The 22,090-nt window shown below is 37.4% G+C and overlaps 3 protein-coding genes across 5 annotated transcripts; 1 reads left to right on the forward strand and 2 right to left on the reverse strand.

The window, feature by feature from the left end:
• The first annotated feature begins 2,614 nt into the window (after positions 1-2,614).
• Positions 2,615-4,615, forward strand: LOC131309400 (uncharacterized). Its single transcript, XM_058336044.1, has 2 exons — positions 2,615-3,198; positions 3,293-4,615. The coding sequence occupies exons 1-2, from the start codon at positions 2,615-2,617 to the stop codon at positions 3,324-3,326; spliced, it is 618 nt and encodes a 205-aa protein (XP_058192027.1). The 3' UTR covers positions 3,327-4,615.
• Positions 4,616-8,883: 4,268 nt separating this feature from the next.
• Positions 8,884-11,239, reverse strand: LOC131310529 (protein GOLVEN 6). Of its 2 annotated transcripts, none has more exons than XM_058337592.1 (4): positions 10,706-11,239; positions 10,561-10,628; positions 10,358-10,406; positions 8,884-9,378 (listed from the first exon to the last, which is right to left on the reverse strand). In XM_058337592.1, exons 1-4 carry the CDS (start codon positions 10,803-10,805, stop codon positions 9,218-9,220), a joined length of 378 nt encoding a protein of 125 aa, XP_058193575.1. In that variant the 5' UTR covers positions 10,806-11,239; the 3' UTR covers positions 8,884-9,217. The 2 variants fall into 2 exon arrangements, with proteins under 2 accessions (XP_058193575.1, XP_058193574.1); XM_058337591.1 differs by having other exon boundaries at positions 10,358-10,421.
• Positions 11,240-11,382: 143 nt separating this feature from the next.
• Positions 11,383-15,723, reverse strand: LOC131310528 (uncharacterized). Of its 2 annotated transcripts, XM_058337589.1 has the most exons (5): positions 15,660-15,723; positions 15,395-15,470; positions 12,877-13,834; positions 11,922-12,271; positions 11,383-11,752 (listed from the first exon to the last, which is right to left on the reverse strand). In XM_058337589.1, exons 3-5 carry the CDS (start codon positions 13,630-13,632, stop codon positions 11,644-11,646), a joined length of 1,215 nt encoding a protein of 404 aa, XP_058193572.1. In that variant the 5' UTR covers positions 13,633-13,834; positions 15,395-15,470; positions 15,660-15,723; the 3' UTR covers positions 11,383-11,643. The 2 variants fall into 2 exon arrangements, with proteins under 2 accessions (XP_058193572.1, XP_058193573.1); XM_058337590.1 differs by lacking the exon at positions 15,660-15,723 and having other exon boundaries at positions 15,395-15,650.
• Between the last annotated feature and the right edge of the window lie 6,367 nt (positions 15,724-22,090).

Consider the following 22,090-nt stretch of genomic DNA (forward strand, 5'->3'; position numbering starts at 1 on the left):
TGTTGTGTTCATAACTGCCACGATACGTGTTTCTGTTGTCTAAACATTCTCCATCAGTATTCTAATTTCTGAACGATATATGTAGTACATCCGGCCGGATGAAGCTTGATGAGAAGCGTATTATTCATCTGGGTGTGTAACTTTTTCTCTTCTTTTTGTTTGCATAGTAAGAGCTAACTTGATCGATCCGATTGCGGAGAGAAAGAGAGAGAATGTTGAATTTGCAAGATTTCTGCAATCAACCAGTGAAATTGCGAAGGATCCACCTGCTGACTGTTCTTTTTTATCAGTTTTTTTCTTTTCTTTTTAATAAATAAAGTTCATGCTCTAGAAAAGTCTTGAACTCATGACCTCTTGCATAGAATATGCTTCACCTCTGCTACTTGTGCTGCTTGCTACATTCCAGCTGACTGTTTAGATAGAGAGTAAAGCAAGTGTAGTGAAATGAATCCGACTCCAATGGAAATCGAGCCCGAGTCGCCTCTGTACATTTCGAACGACGTAGTGCCCCTGAAAGACTTGCCGGGATTTGGTTAGCTTGCTTGACCAGGATTTGGTTGGACAAGCCCCTCCGATGCTTTAGAACGCAAACATCATAAAAATGATTCTTGAGGACGTAGGGACAGCGTGTTAGGGTTTCTGAATTCTGACACCCTATGATGCTTAAGTCACCAAGTAACTCCCAAAAAAAAAACCCCGGAGAGACAGAGTACTAGGGTTTTCGGAATACAATTGTGCGTACCATCTGAAAAAGATGATCCTCTATACGTAAGAACCCTTGTCTTTGCTTTTCAAGGATCCGGGGGTGCTGTAGGTCTTCTATCTACATCTTGTGTGATGAAATTTGGAAGATTTTACTGTTATATTAATTAGGTTATTCTATAATTGGATTTCAATTTGTTAACCTAGAAATATTACTTTTTTTTGTTTGATTCTAGTTTTGTTGTACTATTTGTATTAGGAATAAGAATTTCATTTTCGGTGATTTTTTTTTCTACAAAACTAGATAGGCCTAAAATAAAGTTTTATTCAATGAAAAATGTTTTCAGAGTTCGATATATATAGGCGTATGGATATATTTAGCCTCAATGGACTTCGTCGGAGTAGGATGCACAAACTTTATTGACGATACTAGTAGGGATATATGTATATACATTTAATACTCTCTCCGTTCCACGTCCCAAATTTTTGGTCCTTTATGGTTTTACGTGTAATTTTCAATTGTCTATATTTCTTAATGTATGTTGTTTTTATGTTTTTGAAAACATTGTTTTATGAGAGTAGAAATCTATTAAACAAGATCCATATTGCATATTTTAAATAATATATATTAAGAGATATATGTCGTTAAAAATTGCACGTAAAATCGTAAAGGACTAAGAATTTGGGACAGAAGAAATAGGATATTCGCACCAAGAGATTTACTCATGGCCATCCTATTCATTAGGACACTAATAAGAATCGCCCTGAGGAATTTGTTAAACAAGTATTCAGATGTAGTTCTCTTTATCATGATAGTGAGAATGAACACGAAAGACGAGTATTTCAAAGATCACAATAATACCACTTGTTTACAAATGTGGCATTCAAAGATTGATGGGCTTAATTGGAAAAAATCATGGCTTTTTAGCGTTTCAAGTGCAAGGAGAAATTGGATAAATAAAAAAAAGTGCAAGGAGAAAACTTCTCAATTTCCAACTTATTAAGGATATATGGATTATCAAAAAAAAACTTATTAAGGATATATCATTGTTATACTTTTTACATTAACTTTTATATTTACTTTTCCTACTTACCCTGTATGAAGACATCATCATTACATTTTTACTCACTTGAGTTCTCCTAAACTTATTGGAAAATAAGTTATTGTCCTTATTTGAATTTTTTTTGCATTTTTTAGTTTTGTGCCGAACTTTTGTGGATTATTGATTCGTCTAGACAATAGAAATCAGAAAAGTAATTTTTTTTTTTACTTTTACCCAAATATATTTGAAAAATAACCATTTTTAGCAAAATAAGTCATCTTAATATTTGGGTAAATTTTTTTTTTTTTTTTACATTTCCGATTCCTCTCGTTGAGACGATCAATAATCCACAAAAGTTTGGCGCAAAATTAACAAATGCAAAAAAAATTCAAATAAATACAAAACAAACTTATTTTACATTCTCATTTCTCAATTTCTTTCTTAAGTAAAAAATAAGCACATGACAATTGAAGTAACTTAATGAAAAAATAAAATAATTGGTATATTTTAACTGCATTAAGCTAGAATCATTTCAATATACAAATGTATGTATTAGAGAGTAAAAATCTTATGATATAATAAGTTTATGTTCCAATAAAAACTTATGTCTATTAAGTCAGCCCCTGAAATCTAAATCTTGGCTCCGCCACCGGAGAAAAGGAAGAGAGATTTTGGGGAAAAATTATTCAATGCCCATGGGCATTCCATGATAGTGGTCCAATTTATCTTTCCGCCAAAAATTTGTGTGGTTTCCACTAAAATATGTCGAGCTCATACAAATTTTTTTGTTTGTCCCGTGCATCGGACAGATACAACACTTAAATATATACACACTACGGATCCAGTGAGGGATCCTTTATTTTGTTAAAATGCGGACAGGTGCTGCTGATGCCATTCATGGTAGTCCTAATCCTTCGTGTGGTGGAGGTGGGGGAGGAGGCAAGGCAATTTTGTTGGGCTCACAATTTGATGGAGTTTTCGTTGCCTATCATATCCGGGAGAATAGATGGGTACGATTAGAGGACTTCTCCTATTCTTTCCTTTTGGAACTGTTGTTAGAATCATCCTGTGGTTCACATCCAGTGGCTGTAGGCCCTACTTTGGCCTGGGTTGGGAGTAGTTATTTCTATGTGTATGATCTCCGTTACCGAATCTCCTACGCTGGGTTTGTACGTGGCCTTGGTAACAATATTCAATACCTCCTGCAGAACATGGACTCTGCACTATATAAACCGGCACTTCATTATTTAGAGGGTGATGTCTTCTGCTTGACATGGTTCAACTTCCCCGAGGGAGACACATTTACTCGACTTCACAGCACCATGATCCGGGTTCCTGTTAACAACCCCCCGTCCCCATTCTTGCCTGGCTATCATTTGCTGGATCCCTTCGTTGTGATTTCCCGGTCTTATCTCCTGCCTTATGGTTTCAATTACCAGTGCAGCTTGCTCTTGTATGTTATATATATTTGCCCCCTGCTTTCTACACTCATCCTCGTCCTCCACTCCCTACAGGTAGTAGCATCTACTAACGGTTTTTTGTCGCAGGGATGGTTTTGTGTGCGGTCATAAGTTGATTTAAGAGGGAGTTGCCTATGACAGTCCGATTACCTCTTTGTATGTCTTTCTTTTTTCCTTTTTCTGTTTTGCTTGTACCTCATAGTCGGGCTGCTTGTTTTCCAGGGTGCACATGCATTTTTTCCAATCTCTTTGTCCTCATCAAGTGTGGGGCTACATACATTTTAGTGGGATCACCTGTGCCCACTCAACATTCCGGGGAAAAAAATGAAACATCCTCGTAGTTTGAATCTTGCTCATCATCTAATCTCATTTTTTGTTCTTCAGTCCATGAAATTGTTTTCCGCCCCTTTAGGATTTTGTGGAAGAGCGTCAAACCTCTTAGACCGTCTCCAGCAGTTTGTTGCTCAGTTTGCCTTAGAACCCGAGTTAAAGTTCATTGGCTATGAAAAGACTCCAACAGGCAAACTCCAATCTTTGAGTAAAACCAGAGTAGAAGCTTAATTAGTGACAAAGCAGTAAATTGGAAGACATAATGTCGCTATGAAAATTGTCAGTGATAGAAAGAGCCAGTCTTTTATTTGAGCTCCAATATGAGTTAACTTCATTTTGTTATTGCCCTTGAATTTAGTCGTGCTTATACATCTTGTCGCAAATAATGGGGTAGATATATACATTCACATAAACAAAGACGAGAAATGAAGAGATGTTTTAAGAAGGGGAGTGTGAAACTCATGTCCCTTCTTTTTTTGTGTGTGTGTGTGCAACTAGAAGTTTTGTAGGTTCAATTATATCCTGTTGGTTCATCAAACCCCTTGCCAGTGCCAAACTTTGACAAGAGATGACCAAATGTGGTGTGACATTGGTTGGGCAAAAGTTTTCTCACGATCTGGTTGAAGTCATTGCTTATCCAGGTTTGGCTTTGCAAAATTTGACATTGCATCATCAAATGTCCAGTATGCCTAATGCTTTCGATCTGACCTTAGACAAAGGAGTAGTTGTGCCAAAATGCCGGCTGCACATGGGGACCAACGTCGCCAGAAAACGGGAAAATAGGACTGTGGTAAGCTAAATTTTAGCATTACTATTGCCAAACTGACACAAAAAATGGTGACACCCTTGGCCGATTTCATTTCCTTAAATCTCTTCTAGTAATGTAGAATGCTGGCTAGGAATTAGGAAACTACCCGCTTCCATTATGAAACCATTGGATGTTTTTTCTCTAAGTAGGGGCTAGCATTTTGGAGGGAAGGGGTGTGTAGTACCGTTGGTGCTTGTAAAGAAGTGACTCTGGGAGCTGCTCTTTATGGCAGAGAGTCTAGGGCTCTAGGCAAGAAGAGAAAATGGTGTGTTTTTCGTCTCAAGCAAGTTTGATTAGTTATCGTTTGTGCTATATTGTGCTATTATCTTACCGATTATTATACGTTGAAACTTATAAGTACATGGAGAAAGTAAATATCCAAGATCAAGACCTTCTCTCTTTGTTTTTTGTCTTCCAAAAAGTAGATATCCAAGATTAAATCACGGTTGCTGATCTGTTAATTGGAGTCGCCAAACAAATGTTAAGATTTTCTCGGAGACTTTCTTCAAGTAAATTGCATGTAATGCACTGCCAGTGGATTAGCAAAACTTCATTTTCCCCAGTTTTCTACATTTTGGTGTTGCATCAAGTGTATCACCCTACCAACTGTGATCTGTAAGTTCTTACTTCCATTCTCCAGTCCCCTCCAAAATCTCCCATAAGTTCATTAAATTAGTAAAATTACTCCTGTCGGAATTGCAATTATCTTCCTTTCAGGGGTTTTCCACCCTCTTTGAACACAAAATTAATTGACTTTACTATCTTAATTTACTGTGTTGCATATAGTTTGCACACAGAAGTACATATATATAATGGTGAAGATGGAAACACTTCCAAGATTCTGAGATGATTTTAAAATGTTTCTATGCTTATTATTTCACCCAATTTGTTATATGTAAACTGGGTAAAGGCTTTATTGCAAATTTTGCCGTTGGTTTCCTTACCGTACTTTTAAATCTTGTATTGAGATTTGAGACCTTTAATATCCGTATTCAATTCTTTTCCTTTATTGTTACTGTAGTTGCTGTGATTTTTCTGATTATCTTAATTTCTGAAGCATCACTGTATTGCCAAAAAGTGGTGCAAGCCATCCTGTTTAAGGCTGAAACAGATTTCATTAGTTTATTTTCGGGAATCTCATTCCTCCTTGAATCAGGGATGACATCCCCCATTCGAACACAATTGAAACCACGGAGTCACGGAAGACCCCGATCAAATCCTCATTCTCCTTGAAGATTCCGGTCATCCAAACATAGCCTGAAGCCCTGAATTCACAGCAGCAATACTTATGGATAATTTTCTCATACTTTGACCCCACTCAAAAAATTCTCGCTCCGCCGCTGTCCCAGTTAACATGCTCATACCTACTTTCCTTTATTTTGTGTACTTACTGGTGGCTCTTTTTGTTGTAGGGATGAATCGTCAAGTGGGATGGAGTACCATGAAGAAGTTGAATATGAAGGTGCGGGGAAGGAAAAGGTAGCTGGGAGTGGATAGAGGGTGCTGTTGGTAAGACAACAGCAAGGTCAACTTTTGCTGTATGCGTAAGGTATCCTCTATCTTTTCCCCCTCCCCGGAACTTCTCATCCACACACAAAAGCGTGCACACACACAAACGAATCTGGCCTGGGAGTATTGAAGTATATTCTCCGAGTCAGTTGTGCTTGTATTGTGGGTGGAATGTGGATATGCATCTACTTTCATAAGAGGTCAGAAGATAATTGTGAATTCATAGTTTTCCCAGTTATAGCAAGATGGCTGACATGAAAGTTATGGTCAAAAGGGTGACAGAAGGGATATAACCGTGGAAAACAAGTCTGAACCTGTATGGGACGCAGGACGTTCCCGGTAAGATGATAAAGGAAAAAAAGGTTTTGCGAACCGTATAGGATTTATGCGAAGTGGTAGTATTTGTCAAAAAGGCATTGCTGAGTCAGTATCCCGTTTGCTGATTCATTTGGTGTGGCTAGCAATTGTGGGTTTGGTCCTTGCCTTGTTTAATGAGTTGGGTCTTCAAGGAAGACGGTGTGATTTTTGTTTTGTCTGGCTGTTGATGCGGAAAGTAGTAGATTATGTTTCCAGGGCAGTAAGGAACCTGTGAGCGGTAAATCTGCCGTACCCCATTGTCTTGGTTTCTCTTTTGTGTAAACTCGAGGAAGAAAGCAAAAGAAAGAGCTGCGCTCACATTAGTATCTCTTCCTGAGTTTTGGTTAACTTTATGGTTCTAGTTTTGATAACTCTATGGTTCTTTTTGTATATTTGTTGCTTAGTTTTGGGACACTCGGTGATTTAATTCCAGTTTTTGTTCTTTTTGGATAAAGGAAGATGCATCCAGGAAGATTATAGTGTAAAAGTACAGTGTGGTTGAGTTCAGACATACTGGCTCCGTTTGTTTCGATGTAAAATGTTTTCCATGTTAAATATTTTTTTAGAAAACAAACTTTTAACTTTTATTTTTTGGTGTTTGGTTGACAATTGAAAAATATTTTCAAAAATTGAAAAAATAGTGTAGAGGGGGGCTTAAACGGTGGAGAGATCTGAGAATATCGAAATTGATCGTGGGTCATGACTGATGATCGAGAAAATTGAGCAGTGAGAATTTGCAGTAGAATGCAGCGGTTTCATTTCGGAAAATAACTTACGAAAGATTTAAGGGTAAGTCATTTTTATCCAATTAATGGAAGATGTTTTACATGTAAAATGTTTTACTCATTTTTTACACTACCAAACACTAGAAAATATGTAAAATATTTTATCGAAAAACATTTTACGCCCAAACAAACGGAGCCACCATGTTGCACCCTATTTAACTTAGACTTCGAACTGATTCTTGACATTGGGAGGATCCCATAGTCTGCTTCATCGAATTCATTTTTTAAGGCCAATTCACCAAAATTCTGGTTCCAAAAAAACAACGGAATCGTTTTCTTCACGAGCATTTTCTTGGTTACCAAATTCTTGACGAGCATTTTTCTTAGTTAGGGTCATCGATTAATAGTATAACGGTTAAACCTTACTTGATCGACGACATAATTTAGGAGATTGTCCTTGGTGGCTGAATCTGTATGTATATGACCACAATCTTGAATCCGGAACCATACAATGGATTTCTAATCTGAGGAATATTTTGTTTTTCTGAAAACATGATCTGTATTATTTTCTTGGATTACCCCCATTTTGTGCTCTTCTTCATTGAGATATCATTGCTATTACTGAATATGAGAGAGGATATCATTGGATTGGATATGAAGGCTGAATGCATGGCTGTATATTCGGCCCGGCCCGGCCTACAAATCATCGGGCTCGGGCTCTGGCCAAGCCCGCCTACGTCAAAATATCTAGGCCCAGGCCCAATCATGACCCTAACATATTTGGGCTAAGTGCTTGTGATCGGCCCCCCGGCTCTACACTATACCGGGCTAGGGCTGCAACCGAGCCGAGCCGAGCTTTACTGTGTTCAAGCTTGTTTATTAAGTTTTTAACAAACACGAGCTCGAGCTCGAGCTCAGTGAAAACTTAACGAGTCGAGCTCGAGCCGAGCGGGCCTTGGCTTGACTCGAGCTCGAACTTGTTCACGAGCCTCAACTGACCAACAAAAAATGTATATATATCATCGCATAAGCCTAATAGAACCAAAAATATTTTGATAGTGAAGGTATATATCTTTCATTTTACTATGGAGCGAGGGTGAACTGGTGTGCGTGTGCTCTCGCCTTCCTTGATTGACTGGAAACTAAAAATGAAAAGAACAAATTATGAAATTACAATAAAAATTCTAAACTAAAGTGTATATACACCGGCTCGCAAGCCAACTCGAGCCGAGCTTATCCTAGCTCGAGCTCGGCTCGTTTACAAAACGAGCTGAAAAAATCGGCTCGAGGTTGTTTCGTTTAACTTCCAAGCCGAGCTTGAACTAGCCGCTCGCGAGCCGCTCGGTTCGTTTGCAGCCCTATACCGGACCCTTATATTTACCACTTTTTTGTAGCTATAAACTTTAGATCTTTGAACGTAATTGCCTAGTGGAGGTAGTATGTAAAATCACTCTCTTACCCTTTCGTGTTAAAAATTTTTGAATGTAATTATTTCTTTAATTACTTAAAAAATGAAAAAGACAGACAATTTTTTTGCCAATTATTTGAACGTAGTGTTTTTATTGCATGACTTCAACACAATGTGCATAATTGCAACACAATATGCATGGCATATAATTGAATAAGTAAAGTGGGCAAAAAGAGTTGAATGAAGTTCTTTCTTTTATCAAACAAACCAAGAATGGTACATTATGAAAGTTCATCAATAACATAAAAAGAAAAAGTTTTCTACTTCAAAATTTAAGGTTTGGACTTTGAATAATAGAATTTGGGTTTTATATTAAAAATGTTAGTATAATCTGCTTTGGACATATGAATTTAGGAATTGTTAAAAACATCCAACTCAAAACCAATTGACATATAATTAATCAATATGGAACAAACTCCAACACTCCACCGCACGTGCGACCTTTGACTCGCACGCGAAAAGGTAAACAAACGATCACCCATTGAGCACAACAAACTATGGTACACTTATGTAAAATCTTTGGGCTTCTTAGGGCCGGGTTAATCGAGTAGTCCAACGGGCCAGGATTCGAGTAGTGAAAGTTCCAGAATGTTCACAAAACAAAGAGATCAACCTCAAAAGCGTACGTACGTAGGGTCCCTAGTTAGCAACAAATTTTGGGAGTTCTGCTCCAAGATGTCGGCCACCACTGAGCTTAAAAACGACACTTTCCTCATTTCCCAAACAAAAGCACCAATTGTTTTCCCCGACAATTGTACTAAGAAATTTTGTTTTGTATACTCAGGAAATGAAATCTGGATTAATTCCCCCATGTTTCATGGACTGACGGGCAAGGACTTGTTGTTTACTGGACGTCGTCTTCTTACGTGAGAATAATCCATCGTAAAAAGTTGCGATGCTTCGGTCCCGCCTTCCGCCGGTTCTTGTCTTGTTCCTCCTCTTGCACGCGTCGTTCCTGCTTTTTTATGATGTTTACCTGGACATGAAAGTTTTATTTTAGTACCAACAAAGACTATTCAAAGACTATTCATCACAGTTCAAAAAACGAAAACTAAGACTATTCATCACAGTTCAAATAACGAAAAGAAAAACTATTCATCAAATCGTAGTATAATGGATGCATGCAAAAGCAACGTCGGGAAAGAATGATTGATTTAACGGTTAAATAGCAAGAACCAAATCTTCGTATTAGTTCCACAGTGGGAACGGAATAATTCAAATGTTTCAACTTTCAACGATAGGGTTCCAAATCCTTCTACCAGTTCCACGGTGGGCTATATCTAAGAAACACAAATTTGGAAGCCGAAAGAGAGGTAATTTAGTGAAACAATGTTACACATTATTCTTCTAAATGTGGGAATATTGTTGGCACTGAGAACTTTCATTAAGGGGCAGGATAACCCCTCAAAGACGCACACCTTCCATGCATGCATAAAATGCATTTTTTTATCGAAAAAAAAATAATGAAGTGACTGAAATCTAGTTGTTTCCCGAGGTACTTCAGACTTTAGGATTCGAGGAATCAAACTTTTGGACACGTATCAACATTACCGACCTACTTTTACAAATTGAATGTAACATAGACAGTAAAAATGTAGAGTCAACAAAATAGCAGAGCCGAATTTTAGTAGGGTGTATTATGAGGCAATGTTTATGCTATTCTATGATTTCAAAAGCTTCACGGAGAACTCCTACTTCTTGCAACTAACAGCCAACACAAGGAACCATCCAAACACCACCAATACCATTTTACCATCAGAGGAAACTCGTTCAAGAACTACTAATTAAAACTAAAACGCCATACGCATGACAGTAAATCGTGTCGTAAACTTAGAGAGATGCATTGAACTGGTAAATACAGTGAAATGAAAGAATTGATGGGTTGACATCCAAGTTGTCATAGAGGAAAAGGATGAAACTAATGATCTAGTTACACAAGTTACACAAATAGTTACCTGCTGAAGCACCACAGGATAGCAACTCTTTGCCTCCATCAACTTTTGTCTGGTTTGCATGAAACTTCAAAGAATCAGATTAGTATTCTATGTCAATAGAATGCCACGTAAAGTGGTTTCACTTTTGTAATAACAAATCTATCTTTCTGACTGTTGCAGAGAATACGTTAAGTATGAAAAGTAAAAAAAAACATTTTACATACAGTTGCTGCTTCCTCAATAAGTCTGAGCTTCCTTGGCGGAATCAGAAAACCAACCCGGAGATTTAAGGCTGCACAGTTTGGAAGATATGATATCATGAGAGAGAGAGAGAGAGGGAGAGAGAGAGAGAGAGAGGATTCTTATTACCTTGGTCATGGGATGGTTGCACCTGGATTTGTCGAGAGGCACAGGGTGTCAGCAAAAATGAGAGACTAATACATAGTGCAGTAATTGCTATCAGCTCCATTATTAGGTCAAGATAGTTTGCCTGAGAGATTCTCCTTTTGCAGGTGTGGGTGGAACTTTATAACAATCAAGCGAAGAAAACCAATGCACAACCAGGAGAGAGAGAGAGAGAGAGAGAGTTCCAAAATAAGTACAACAAATCCATATATTTATGCTTCCCATTTTAGGAACCCTTAAACCCCTTTTTGGGGTGATTTTGTCAGCTACTAAGGTAGGGCCAACAGTTTCTTCTTTAATTGCAAACATCGGCACACACATCTACATCAACGCAAAATGCTGATACATCTTCGAGAAATAAGTCAATAACAGCAGCTCAATCCTTCCTTTACCCAAATGGAGAAAGAAAGTTTACAGGTGGTAAGATTGTTATGATTCTTATTATGATCCAAATTCTTCCATCATACTAGGTGGACCAGTGTATCATACTTGCTATGTTATGTACTTCACTTGGCTTCAGACTAGCTCACCGATGCACTTTTAGTAAAGTGAATTCAACAATCAAACTCATCTTTGACAAGGAACACAAGGGTTTATTGCTGTATTGATCGATACGGCGATGAATAACTACAGAATGCAGATAATAACAAACGTAATTACCATGTAATAGTGAGAAAGTCAAGCTGAAAATAAATACAAGAAACCGTTCAAAGCTGACCAAGAAGGCTTCTAACCATAACTCAAAAGCATGAAAGTGAGACTCTATCCACTGCACATGGACTCAATAAGCCTAAGAAAAGATTGCGAAGTATATTTAAGGTCCTCAATCGAGATTAAGGTATAAATAAAGAAGACGTATTGTACATGTAACCTAAGCAACCTGAGGATCAAATACATGGGACTTAGAATCTACAGCAAAGAAGGCCCTGCCTCCAACCCCTATGTTTTCTGCAAAGCCTTCTATCAGCTTTTGCCATCCTTATTGGACTGCTGTTCCATTCAGATTGTATTCTGCAAAACCATTATTCGAATGTTAGTAGCGATTAGGATTGTGCACAAATGAAGAAAAATAACTACACAAGCAAATGTTTCTATTGTTTTGTTTTCTTAAAGAACATTGAAGAACCGTATCACTAATAATAGCAAACGGAAAATACAAGGTAATTTGCTGGATATTTACATTGGGAAGGCGAACGATCGGGTGCTGGTTGTGCTGCTATCTGATCGAAGGGAGACACTGCCAGAATACGACATTGGCCCCGAGTAAGTTATTAGACCTGATACAGGAGCTGCCATTGAAAAACTTGACTCTCCTTGACTTTTTTGTATTTCACTTCCAACTGCAGAAAAATCAGACATGACATCTTCGTGACTAGCTGGCTCGCTATCTCTCTTAAGGGGTGCAACATCATCAGAGTTCTCATCTCTGTTGCTATCGCAAGACAAGTCATTAACTGAGCTGCTCTTGTTTGGAACTGCAGCAGTTGAAACTAAAGAGGGGGCTTTACACTCTGATTCGGAACATGGAATCTGCAATAGAAAAGGTGCAGTTGGGTCAAGTCAATTTTTATCGACATCAAGTTGAAGTCTACAGACAAATTAGCTAAGAAGGCAGATATCAAATAAAGGAGAACACCAACTAGCCAAAACTTGTCTATCTAGTAACAATAAGGGTCGTATAATATTTCCGTCCTTGGAGTGATCAATTGACTGGTAATTTATGGTGTTACAACTTGTGGACTCTTGCTGATTGCCTATACTTGTATTCAACAGCCTCTATTTCATTATTGCTCAGGTAAAATAATGCCCCTAACTTGTACAATGCAAACATAAATAAAACAAATTCTGTTGTAGCATACAAGCGAAAGACTAGCCTTTGGGGCAGAGCATGCCCGAGGGGGCCGCAAGGTTTGCTCCAGCCTTGGAAAGGCATCACGGGTTGGAATGGAAATGTGTCAACGATTTTGAATGAAGAGGCATCATTGCCTTGAAGAGGTGTTTGAACCTCAGGGCGGGAATGCGTTTGTCACCTTAGAATGTGGAATACATTACATTCCTAATGTCAACTGATTTGACAAGCTGCCTTGGCACGTACTATACAGATCATAAACAGATATGTGCTAGTAGATACCAACCTTGTCAGATTGCCATTGAACTTCAGTGCCATCAGAATAGGGAGATTCAAGGAGGGATTTAAGCGATTTCTCTCTTGGGACATTCTCCACTATCTTGTCCGTTGCAGAGTAGTTTTCTTCACCTGTCTGCACAAGAGCGAAGGATCCGCCGTCATTACCAATATCATCAACCAAATGATTTTCCAATAAAGATTTCAGTGCATCCTCAAGCAGCAATTCCATATTTACTTCATACTCTTTGGTACCCCATTCTTGAATATCATCCTCCTTATAATCATTTTCTGATGAAGATTTTGACCCACTGTAGCTAAGTAAATCACTATCTTCCCTTTCTTTTGTCGCATCACCATTTTGATTTTCATCGAACAAAAGAAAGGTGCAAAGACCATCATCATTTTCACTTTCAATTACAATCTTATCCTTAAGAGGCACCCCTTCGTCAATGCAAATGTCTTTGACCACATGATAATCATTCTCTTTGTAAAAAACCATCAATTCTGGCAGTTCATCCTGCATGGCATTATTGTCATTACATAAACTTTTGTCCTCAACTTTTCCACAAGGAATGTTACATTGGGAAACAGAATCTCTAATTTTGTTTTCATTTTCATCTCCTGCTGCATTTGCATTGCCATTCTGGTCAGCATACGAACTCTTTTCCTCTACTGATTCCATTTCACTGGAAGCAATGGTACTTGTGGCATCAGAATCTCTGGCTTCATTTTCATTACCACAAGTGACATCCTCCACAGCCATATTGCAATCAGCTTCTGGAATATTTTTCAGATGCTAATGAACCTCCGTTGTTCTCCGCAGTGGTTTAGATCAGTCAAGACCCCATTCTGATTTCCTTCATAACCTCCTTCAGCCCAGCTTTGCCATACGTACAGTTGTTGTATCCAGTTGTTTAGCATCACTTTTACATACCCGAGTTGTATTATGAATAGACGTTTCTTATCTGCATGTACAATAATCTACTCAATGTTCATGAAAATCTGAATACCTATAAAAAGAAATTCAAACTTTCCAAGGTACATGGAAAAAAGACAACTACTAAAACTCTAATATACCATAACACGGTGACTAAATGAAAACGAAATGACAGAAGTTATCCAGATTCCAGGCTGACTTCCCCATTCAAGTTCAGTATCTCATTACCAATGTAAAAGTGTAACCTCAGCCTTTTACACACCTTAAAAAGATCCTAACATATTGTAAAGAATTTTATCACTATTCCCAAAAAGTAACAAAGAATTCCAGAAAAGATACAACAGCCCATTCACAATCACAAGAAAACTGCATATCGGCAATAAAGTACAGCAGAGAAATGAAAGCCCTGAATTATCTTAGAATTAGTTGATCCACAGAAAGCTGTTCAAAAGCCCATTCTCTTTCTGAAAATGTATAAAACTGAGAACTTTCTGGAAACCCACCTCTGCTCAATACCAAAGCCAATTATTAAATGACTTCAAGTCGAAAAATCACATAGAACTAAGGTCTATAACCTTGCTGTCTCTTTCATTTTGCTTTAAGACATGCACATAAAATAACAAACAAAGGAAATAGTTAGCCCAAGGCCACTTCTAATCAACAACCTTGTTCAGTCAAACAATATGAGAAGCTACGATAATCAGGGGGAAAACAAAGAAAACACTACACTAGTGTTGTTATGCAGGGCAAGCCAGGCGCAAAGGAGGATAAATTGGTCAATTTTTTGACAACTATTATGAAGTATACTCAATATCTTCTTTACTCCTTTATTATTCTTATTCTTATTCTTTTCTTTGCTTCTACCATTTGTCTTCAACTATTTACCTAGAACCTGACAATCTTCATACAGAATGTTCAGGGATGTAGCAATGGCAAGAATTTCATTTGTATATGACGGATGGGTCAAGCAAAGAACAAAAAAGTGCCCTTTATCAACAGCAAAAACAAGAGAGAGAGAGAGAGAGAGAGAGAGAGAGAGAGAGAGAGACACTAAAACATGTTCAAGTAAAAAGCATACATTTTTTAAGATCAGGAAAAAAACAAAAACAAAAAAAAGAACGCATTTTCAATATCTAGCAAGAATGGGTACAGCTTAACCCTTAATATATTGTGGCACACCTTTGTAAAATCTCTTCTTTTTTTCTTTTTTCTTTTTTGTGGAAAGTACCCATGTAAAGTCTTTTTTTTTTTTTTTTTTTCCTTTGGACAGTACCCACTAGCCCTTGAGCCAATAAAATATAAGTAGCACAGCATTTCAATCTAAAGCCCTAAAGCGGGGATCCTTTTACAGCAATCCCCACCATTCTCTTTTGTCTGTTAGCTTTCTCTAGATCCAACCCTTTTGACCTGCTCACATGTCAAATTGGTAAAAACAAAATGCTACAAGACATTGTCCCAGATCTTAATCAAAAGATCCCAAATACCTTCACACCTTTGGGCCAAATAGTACAAAAATGAAAAACAACAAAAATGGTTTGTTTTTCTTTTCTTTTCCCATTGTAATTCCTAAAACAAACAATAATGGTACCTGCTGTTCAATCAACAAATGGAAAACAACCCTGCTCTCCCCATAGCTTCAGAAGAAACAATCGGCTCCCGTGGCACTGCAAAATCATCCAATAACATGACAAAAAAAAAATTAGAGACTTGAAAGATGATCAGGAAAAAAGATCGGTGAAAAAAACTACAAGAAGGTCAAATCTCATGATCCGGATATGAGAGAGAGAGAGAGAGAGAGAGAGAGAGAGAGAGAGATGTATGTGTAGATACAGAGAGAGTGGGGCAGAGAGAACCTTGGCTCGTTGTAGAGTAACGAAGAAAGACACACACGGTTTAAGGATTGGGATTTTACCGTTTGATCAGCAGTGTGGATATATATACTCCTATAAAGGAAGAGAGAGAGAGAGAGAGAGAGAGAGGAGAGAGAGAGAGAGAGAGAGAGACGCTTGAGGTGGGTTTGGGGTAAAATTTAGATTAAAAATTACAAAGATGCTATTTATACAATAATTCAAACACAATCTCTTACATATATGTAGAGCCCACACATAATAGTGTGTGTGGAGCCCACATGCATGTGAGATGTTGTGTAAGTTGATGTGTTTGGATTGTTGTGTGAGTATCATTTTTGTAAAAATTAAAGGAAAATGATAATATCAAAAGTGTTTTTTTAATGCCAAAATTCAAGTGCACAAAATATTTGTACCATGTGCAATGTACAAAATTTTTATGCACTTGAATTTTAATACCAACAAAAACAGTTTAGGCATTATATCGCTACCCACAAAAATTTGATTTAATTTGTTAAACTAATTATTCGTCTCGAAGAACTGAAATTAATTGTAATTACAAAATTATACTTAAATATTAAACAAAAAAAAGGATGAAAAAAAAATTACAGAAGTGTTTTTCAGTGTAATCTGATCAAGATATTTTTTTTTCACTTCAATTACATTGTATACTACATTTTTGATAAAGTGATTAATAACTAATTTCAAAAAGAATGACCAAAAGCTAATTTTGTTTTACTGAATCTCTGTTGTACTAGTTGTTGTTTTTTTTGGTAAACGTAATAGTTGTCTTTAAAAGTACTTTTTCTATGTCCATTTAACAGTCTATTGTTCTATTTTAACCGAATAAAAATAAGTTATATTTTTAAATCAATAATAAATTTTATATGCAATGAATTTTCTTTAATAGCGCTTAATTAATTTTATTAGACAATTTTTAAAATCACATAAACATTATATATTACAAGATATAAGTAATTAAAAAATAATACAAACTCTTGAAAAAGACTATTAAATGAGGACGAAAGGAGTAATTAATTTATCCAACTCATTCAGTAAGGGAGGACACACCATAAAACCACATTTCATCAAAAATATTTCAAATTACTAAAATTCATAGAAGCATGAACCAATAATGGAAGCTCAAAGTAAGTTCTCGAGGTTGAGAGTCTAGCCAAAGAATTTTGAGATTTTTTTTATTTTTTAGGAGAATTAAGTAGTACTGAATTGAGAGATAGAAAAAACGGGAGTAACGAATTGAGAGAAATTTACCGGACACCATGCAAGAGGGTAAAAGGTTTTAAGACCAAAAAAAAAAAAAAAAACCCTATGTGAGCCCAAAAAGTCAAACTTACTAGACACCGTGCAAGGATAAAAGGATTCAAGACCCAAAACAAACCCTATGTGAGCCCAAAAAGTCTACATTCACAAACTTATTGTACAATATTCCGAAGTATCAAAAAAAAAAAAACTTATTGTACAAACATTTACAAACAAATGCACACGTTCACTATTATTTGTGGGTTCCACATTGAATGTGTAGTGTATATGAGTCATCGTATGAATGTGAGTGTGTTTCTCTAAGTATTTGTGTGTAAATGTTTGTGGTTGTAAAATAATTAATGTGAGCCAGTCACTTAAAATGGTCAACTGTCACTTTCTTTCTTTAGGGCTGCACATACATCGGGTCGGGGTGAGGCTTGTACAAGATGATAATGAGACTTCAGCATGGCCAAACCTGGTCCATTGATAATCGGGTTTCATTTAATATTTCCAAACCTGGCCCTCTTAAATATTCATTTCTCAAGCTCGTCCAACTAGCTCATTTATTTTTGTAAAGTACAGTGTCCAAGCATAAATTAATCATTCTTATTATTATAAAATACAGGAGTAGTTTGTAACCATAATAATTATAATTCTACGAAGAACAAGGATTTTATGTATATGTATGCATTAAAAAAGGGATATTGTGTATATATAGGTATATTAGGCTCCGTTCCGGAAACCTTCTTAAAAAATAATACTTATTTGGAACTTCTCATTCAAAAATAAGAAGGGTCATTCCACAAAACCCAAATAAAAAGTTCCATTCACATTTTCAAATTCAAAAATAATGTAAATGAAAAAAAAAAATCAAAATTTTTTGCACCGTATTAAAGATCTCAATGAGATCTATCAAACAAGATCCATAGTGATAAGAAAATTATTTGCGTAAACACATGATTTTTGAGCTTGAAGTTGCCTTATACAAAAAACAAGACTGTTGCTATGAGAATGGGCGCCGGCGGAGGAAATCGAACCGACGGCTGCGCTGGGCCGTCTCCGGCCACCAGACGGCAGATCCGAGCCGTCCAAAAATTCTAAAATAAAAAACCGAGGGGGCATGCGCAAGAATTAACGGCATCCGAGGTGTGTAGGGTGCTTGATCCGAGCACCCCTTTTTCATGTATATGATTTCACACGGAAAAGGGGTGCTCGGATCAAACATCCTACACACCTCGGATACCGTTGATTCTCTCGTATGCCCCCTCGTTTTTTTTTTATAGATTTTTTGGACGGCTCGGATCGGCCGTCTGGTGGCCGGAAACGGCCTGGCGCGACCGTCGGTACGATTTCCCTCCTCAGCCAGTCGGTACCTATATAAATTCTTCCAAAATAAGTACCAACCTTCTTATTTTCCGGAACAAGGCTTCTTATTAGACAAAAAATAAGTTCTTATTTCGGTTCCGAAACGGGCCCTTAGTAGTTTTTTATCTTCTTAATATTATTTGATAAGCATACATAAATGTATATAAATACACATCATGGTCACTATTTTATCGGACCGGGCCGGGTTTGATTTTGAGAGAGATTAAGCCCATTTTATTAACTAAACGGGCTTAAAACCCAACTCAACCCAACCCAACCCAATGAACCTAAATACATATCTCAAATTCTTTAAAAAACGGAATGGACGGGTTAGCGGGGCCGGTATGCACCATTAGATACGACCACCCTCTTTCCTCTTCCTCTATCTACTTCCATCTTTGCAATTAATAACTGCCCCCATATGAAAAAGCCTAATAAATCGACAACCCAAACCCATTAAATACGAAACCCATTTTCAGAGAAATAATTAAACTACTAGTATTTCACAGAAGCTCACTCAGCCAAACATTATGGGGTTGTTTGAGTTTTTACTTTTTAGGAAAAGATCGGGGTAATGAGCGAAGAAAAAAAAAAATCCGAGAGCAACAAAGGGAGAGAAAATTACTACCCGTGCACTCCGGAAAAAAAGTTTTTGAGATCCAAGACAACAAACCCTAGATGAAGCAGCCACTTAAAATGGTCAACTGTCGCTTTCTCTCTTTCTCTCTCTAGAGATACGACCACCCTCTTTGCTCTTCTATCTACTCCCATCTCTGCTGCAATTAATAACTAATACCCCATATGGAAAAGCCTAATAAATCGGTAACCCAAAACCCATTAAATACCAAATCCCATTTTCAGAGATATAATTAAACTAGTAATTTCAAAGAAGGTCGATCACTCAACTATACATTTATGATAGGATCTGGGCATGCTGTAGAGCAGGGCGCCCTACAGGCCCTGTAGTGTCGTTAATGTCAAAATAAATAGCTGAATCGATCACTTTACATGCCCTGCAGTGCGGCTAGCAGGAATCCCCAATTCGATCCCATTATGATATGTCCCACTCTCACTGTCACTGCTTATAAACTGTAAACTTTTCCCATTTTTTTACGCCACCTCTGTTTCTTCCCCCCGTGCGTGCACAAGTACAGTCAACTCCGCCGTATTGGCCACGTCGTTTCTTATTCAATTATGGAATTTTTATGAGAGGGATTTGGATTTTTGGTTGTTCGGTCTGGAACAGGAGAAATTTTTCAGTGCTGGATAAGTACCACGTGGGGTCCGCTCGGCACATCCGAGCAGTCCAATGCGATTTTAGAGCTCAAATTTGAAGAGAGAAAGAGGAGGGGTGAGAGGAGAGAGAGAGAAGGTTTTAATCTGAGCCATCCAAAAGGGCATTGGACGGCTCATGAGTGCGGAGCGGACACCGTGGAACATATCCACTTGGCACTGAAAATTTTCTCCTGGAACAGAAGGAGCATTCGTGTGTTCTGCCATCAATCCCCCAACAACTTCACAAATTTTTTTTTGTCAATCAATAGGAGAGAGCATTTCATAATGTATGAGTTACAAAATATAAACCACGAATCGCTACATTAATTGTGTGAGAGTTCACGAGATAATCAAATTTAACAATTCAACCAACACGATAAATAATTCCATCAAATGGACCACAATCAACCCAACTACATGCCCTATGAGGGAAGAAATAATCCCAACAAATATAAAGGGAAGAATATTCGTACGCTTGTGAAAAGATTCAAACTTCTGACTTTCTAATTAATGAGATGCAAAAATTCTGGCCAACTAAACTAGCTCTAGTTGAATTAATTTTATTTTTTTTTTGGCCATATTTTAGGAGATTGTTAGTAGATGTTAGATGTTACACGGCCTGTTTGGATGGAGGATTTGATTTTGGATGGATGTAGAAGGAGGGTGAATGTAGAATGAGAGGTAATATGTAAGAAAGAATATGTAAGAAGGGTGGGCCCACTTCATAATAATGGTGGATTTGTAAGCTTGGGTTTGGATGATTTTTTGAGAAGGAGATTATGAAAGATGGATATGAGGAGATAAGGTGTCAAATGACTTAATTGCCCCCTAGTTTATTATTTTGATGGACAAATTAGATCAATTTTATTATAATTAAAATAAATACATATTTATCATTAATTGTGGGATAAAATAAATTTATTTACTAAACAAATAATTAAAACATATTATTTAATATAAAAAAATTTCCGAAAAAAATTTAAGAAAACATTATTGAAAAGTGAAACATTGTGAGATATACATAACCCATCCCATATACGTATGAGTGTGCTCCTTTTTATTTCACTAGGATAATAATTCCTTCTGCTTTTCATAAGGAAGAAAAAGGAAAAAAAAAAAGCAGTAATTCTTCACCATTGGTTAGCACGTAGAAAGGGGAAAGATGTGAGATACAATGCCCAACACAGATACACAACCCAATACCTCTACAACTGCCTCCCTCTCTCTCCCCCCAACCCTCTCCTCCAGCTTCCATTCGCCAAAACCCTAATCTGCCAGGCCACACCGTCCTTGCACGCCCACTCCCGATCTAATTACTCTGACGCCGACGATCGGCGACCTCCTTCTTCTCTAACGCCGATGATCTCTGCGAGGAACACCCTGAGGTACCACTTGGATTTTTCAATTAATTGTGTTATTTATTCCCTCTCATTTTCCTATGAGAAATCATGCAACCATCGAACAACGGTGTACGGTAGAAGAAGAGTTCCAGAGTAGAAGATGGGGTCGAGAGATTTCAAGGGCAACAAAGTAATTCACCAACCCCGCATAACCAACGACAGGAGTACCCCTATTGTTCACAAATCCGGGCGCAGGTGGATTACAAGTCCGAAGTCTCCAAATCAAGGAGCAAATCGGGGTGAAATTTTTTTGCTTCCAAACACGGGAGAACAGGAGAGGACGGAGAACAACTCCGGAGGCAAATCCCCCAGCCAAACAAGGCGTTAGTGTGTATGTGTGTGTGTTGGTTGGGGGGGGGGGGGGGTAGGCAGAAGAAGAGGTTCACCTACCTCATACATTAAGGGTATATAATGCTAGGCCACTTGCGCCGGCACCCCACATGCTAACCCTAGTTGGTTAATTTCACACTTTTTCACTTACCGGAAAAACAAAAAGATAAGCAAATTACCATATGTCGATATTGACATTTTTTTTATATTTATAATTTAAGTATTTGGACTAGCTTATGAGTACATCAATTAATATAGAGGACTAATTTCACTAATTACTGGCGGGATGCCCAATAAAAATCGGGACATTGCCTTGCGTAGACTAATACCAACTACTGTAATTGATAGCAACTGTCAGGTTTTGACATAATGTTAACTAATGTCGGAAACTAAATTTTGGTAACAGTGGGCTCCAATAAAACAACTAAAATGTTTTTTTTTTTTTTGGTAAGTAAAAAAAACAACAACTAAATGTTTGTGTTCTATGAGGTTTCATGTTCTAATTTCACGGAGATCGTTGATTTTAGAGTCTCAAAATCAATCGAAATGCGCTCAAGCTGCTCTGGACATCTGTTATAGAAAAAACAGCAGGATCCAACAATTACATTATGAAAATTTCACTTTATACCTCTATTCTTGATGTTAATCTCACTATGCAGGGTTCGAATTGGGATGGTTCGGTGCCAAATGTTACGGTCAAACCCTCGTATTTGGTGTAAATCAGTCATTTTACTTTTCCAGTTACATCTCTCCATCCAAAAGAGTAACGAAAATTTGTGAAAAGTTTTACCTACCACTCGTACA

This window comes from Rhododendron vialii, chromosome 12a, assembly GCF_030253575.1.
Source record: "Rhododendron vialii isolate Sample 1 chromosome 12a, ASM3025357v1".
Lineage (NCBI taxonomy): Eukaryota > Viridiplantae > Streptophyta > Magnoliopsida > Ericales > Ericaceae > Rhododendron > Rhododendron vialii.

What these genes read in the sequence shown, in the direction of transcription:
- LOC131310528 (XM_058337589.1), bottom strand. Translation starts at nt 13,632, where the DNA reads ATGGCTGTGGAGGATGTCACTTGTGGTAATGAAAATGAAGCCAGAGAT. An exon ending in TTCAATGGCAATCTGACAAG is followed by an intron (nt 12,272 to 12,876) that starts GTTGGTATCTAC and finishes TTTCTATTGCAG; the next exon opens with ATTCCATGTTCCGAATCAGA. An exon ending in CGATCGTTCGCCTTCCCAAT is followed by an intron (nt 11,753 to 11,921) that starts GTAAATATCCAG and finishes ATGGTTTTGCAG; the next exon opens with AATACAATCTGAATGGAACA.
- LOC131310529 (XM_058337591.1), bottom strand. Translation starts at nt 10,805, where the DNA reads ATGGAGCTGATAGCAATTACTGCACTATGTATTAGTCTCTCATTTTTG. An exon ending in GCAACCATCCCATGACCAAG is followed by an intron (nt 10,629 to 10,705) that starts GTAATAAGAATC and finishes CAAACTGTGCAG; the next exon opens with CCTTAAATCTCCGGGTTGGT. An exon ending in ATCCTGTGGTGCTTCAGCAG is followed by an intron (nt 9,379 to 10,357) that starts GTAACTATTTGT and finishes TTTCATGTCCAG; the next exon opens with GTAAACATCATAAAAAAGCA.
- LOC131309400 (XM_058336044.1), top strand. Translation starts at nt 2,615, where the DNA reads ATGCGGACAGGTGCTGCTGATGCCATTCATGGTAGTCCTAATCCTTCG. An exon ending in TACCAGTGCAGCTTGCTCTT is followed by an intron (nt 3,199 to 3,292) that starts GTATGTTATATA and finishes TTTTTGTCGCAG; the next exon opens with GGATGGTTTTGTGTGCGGTC.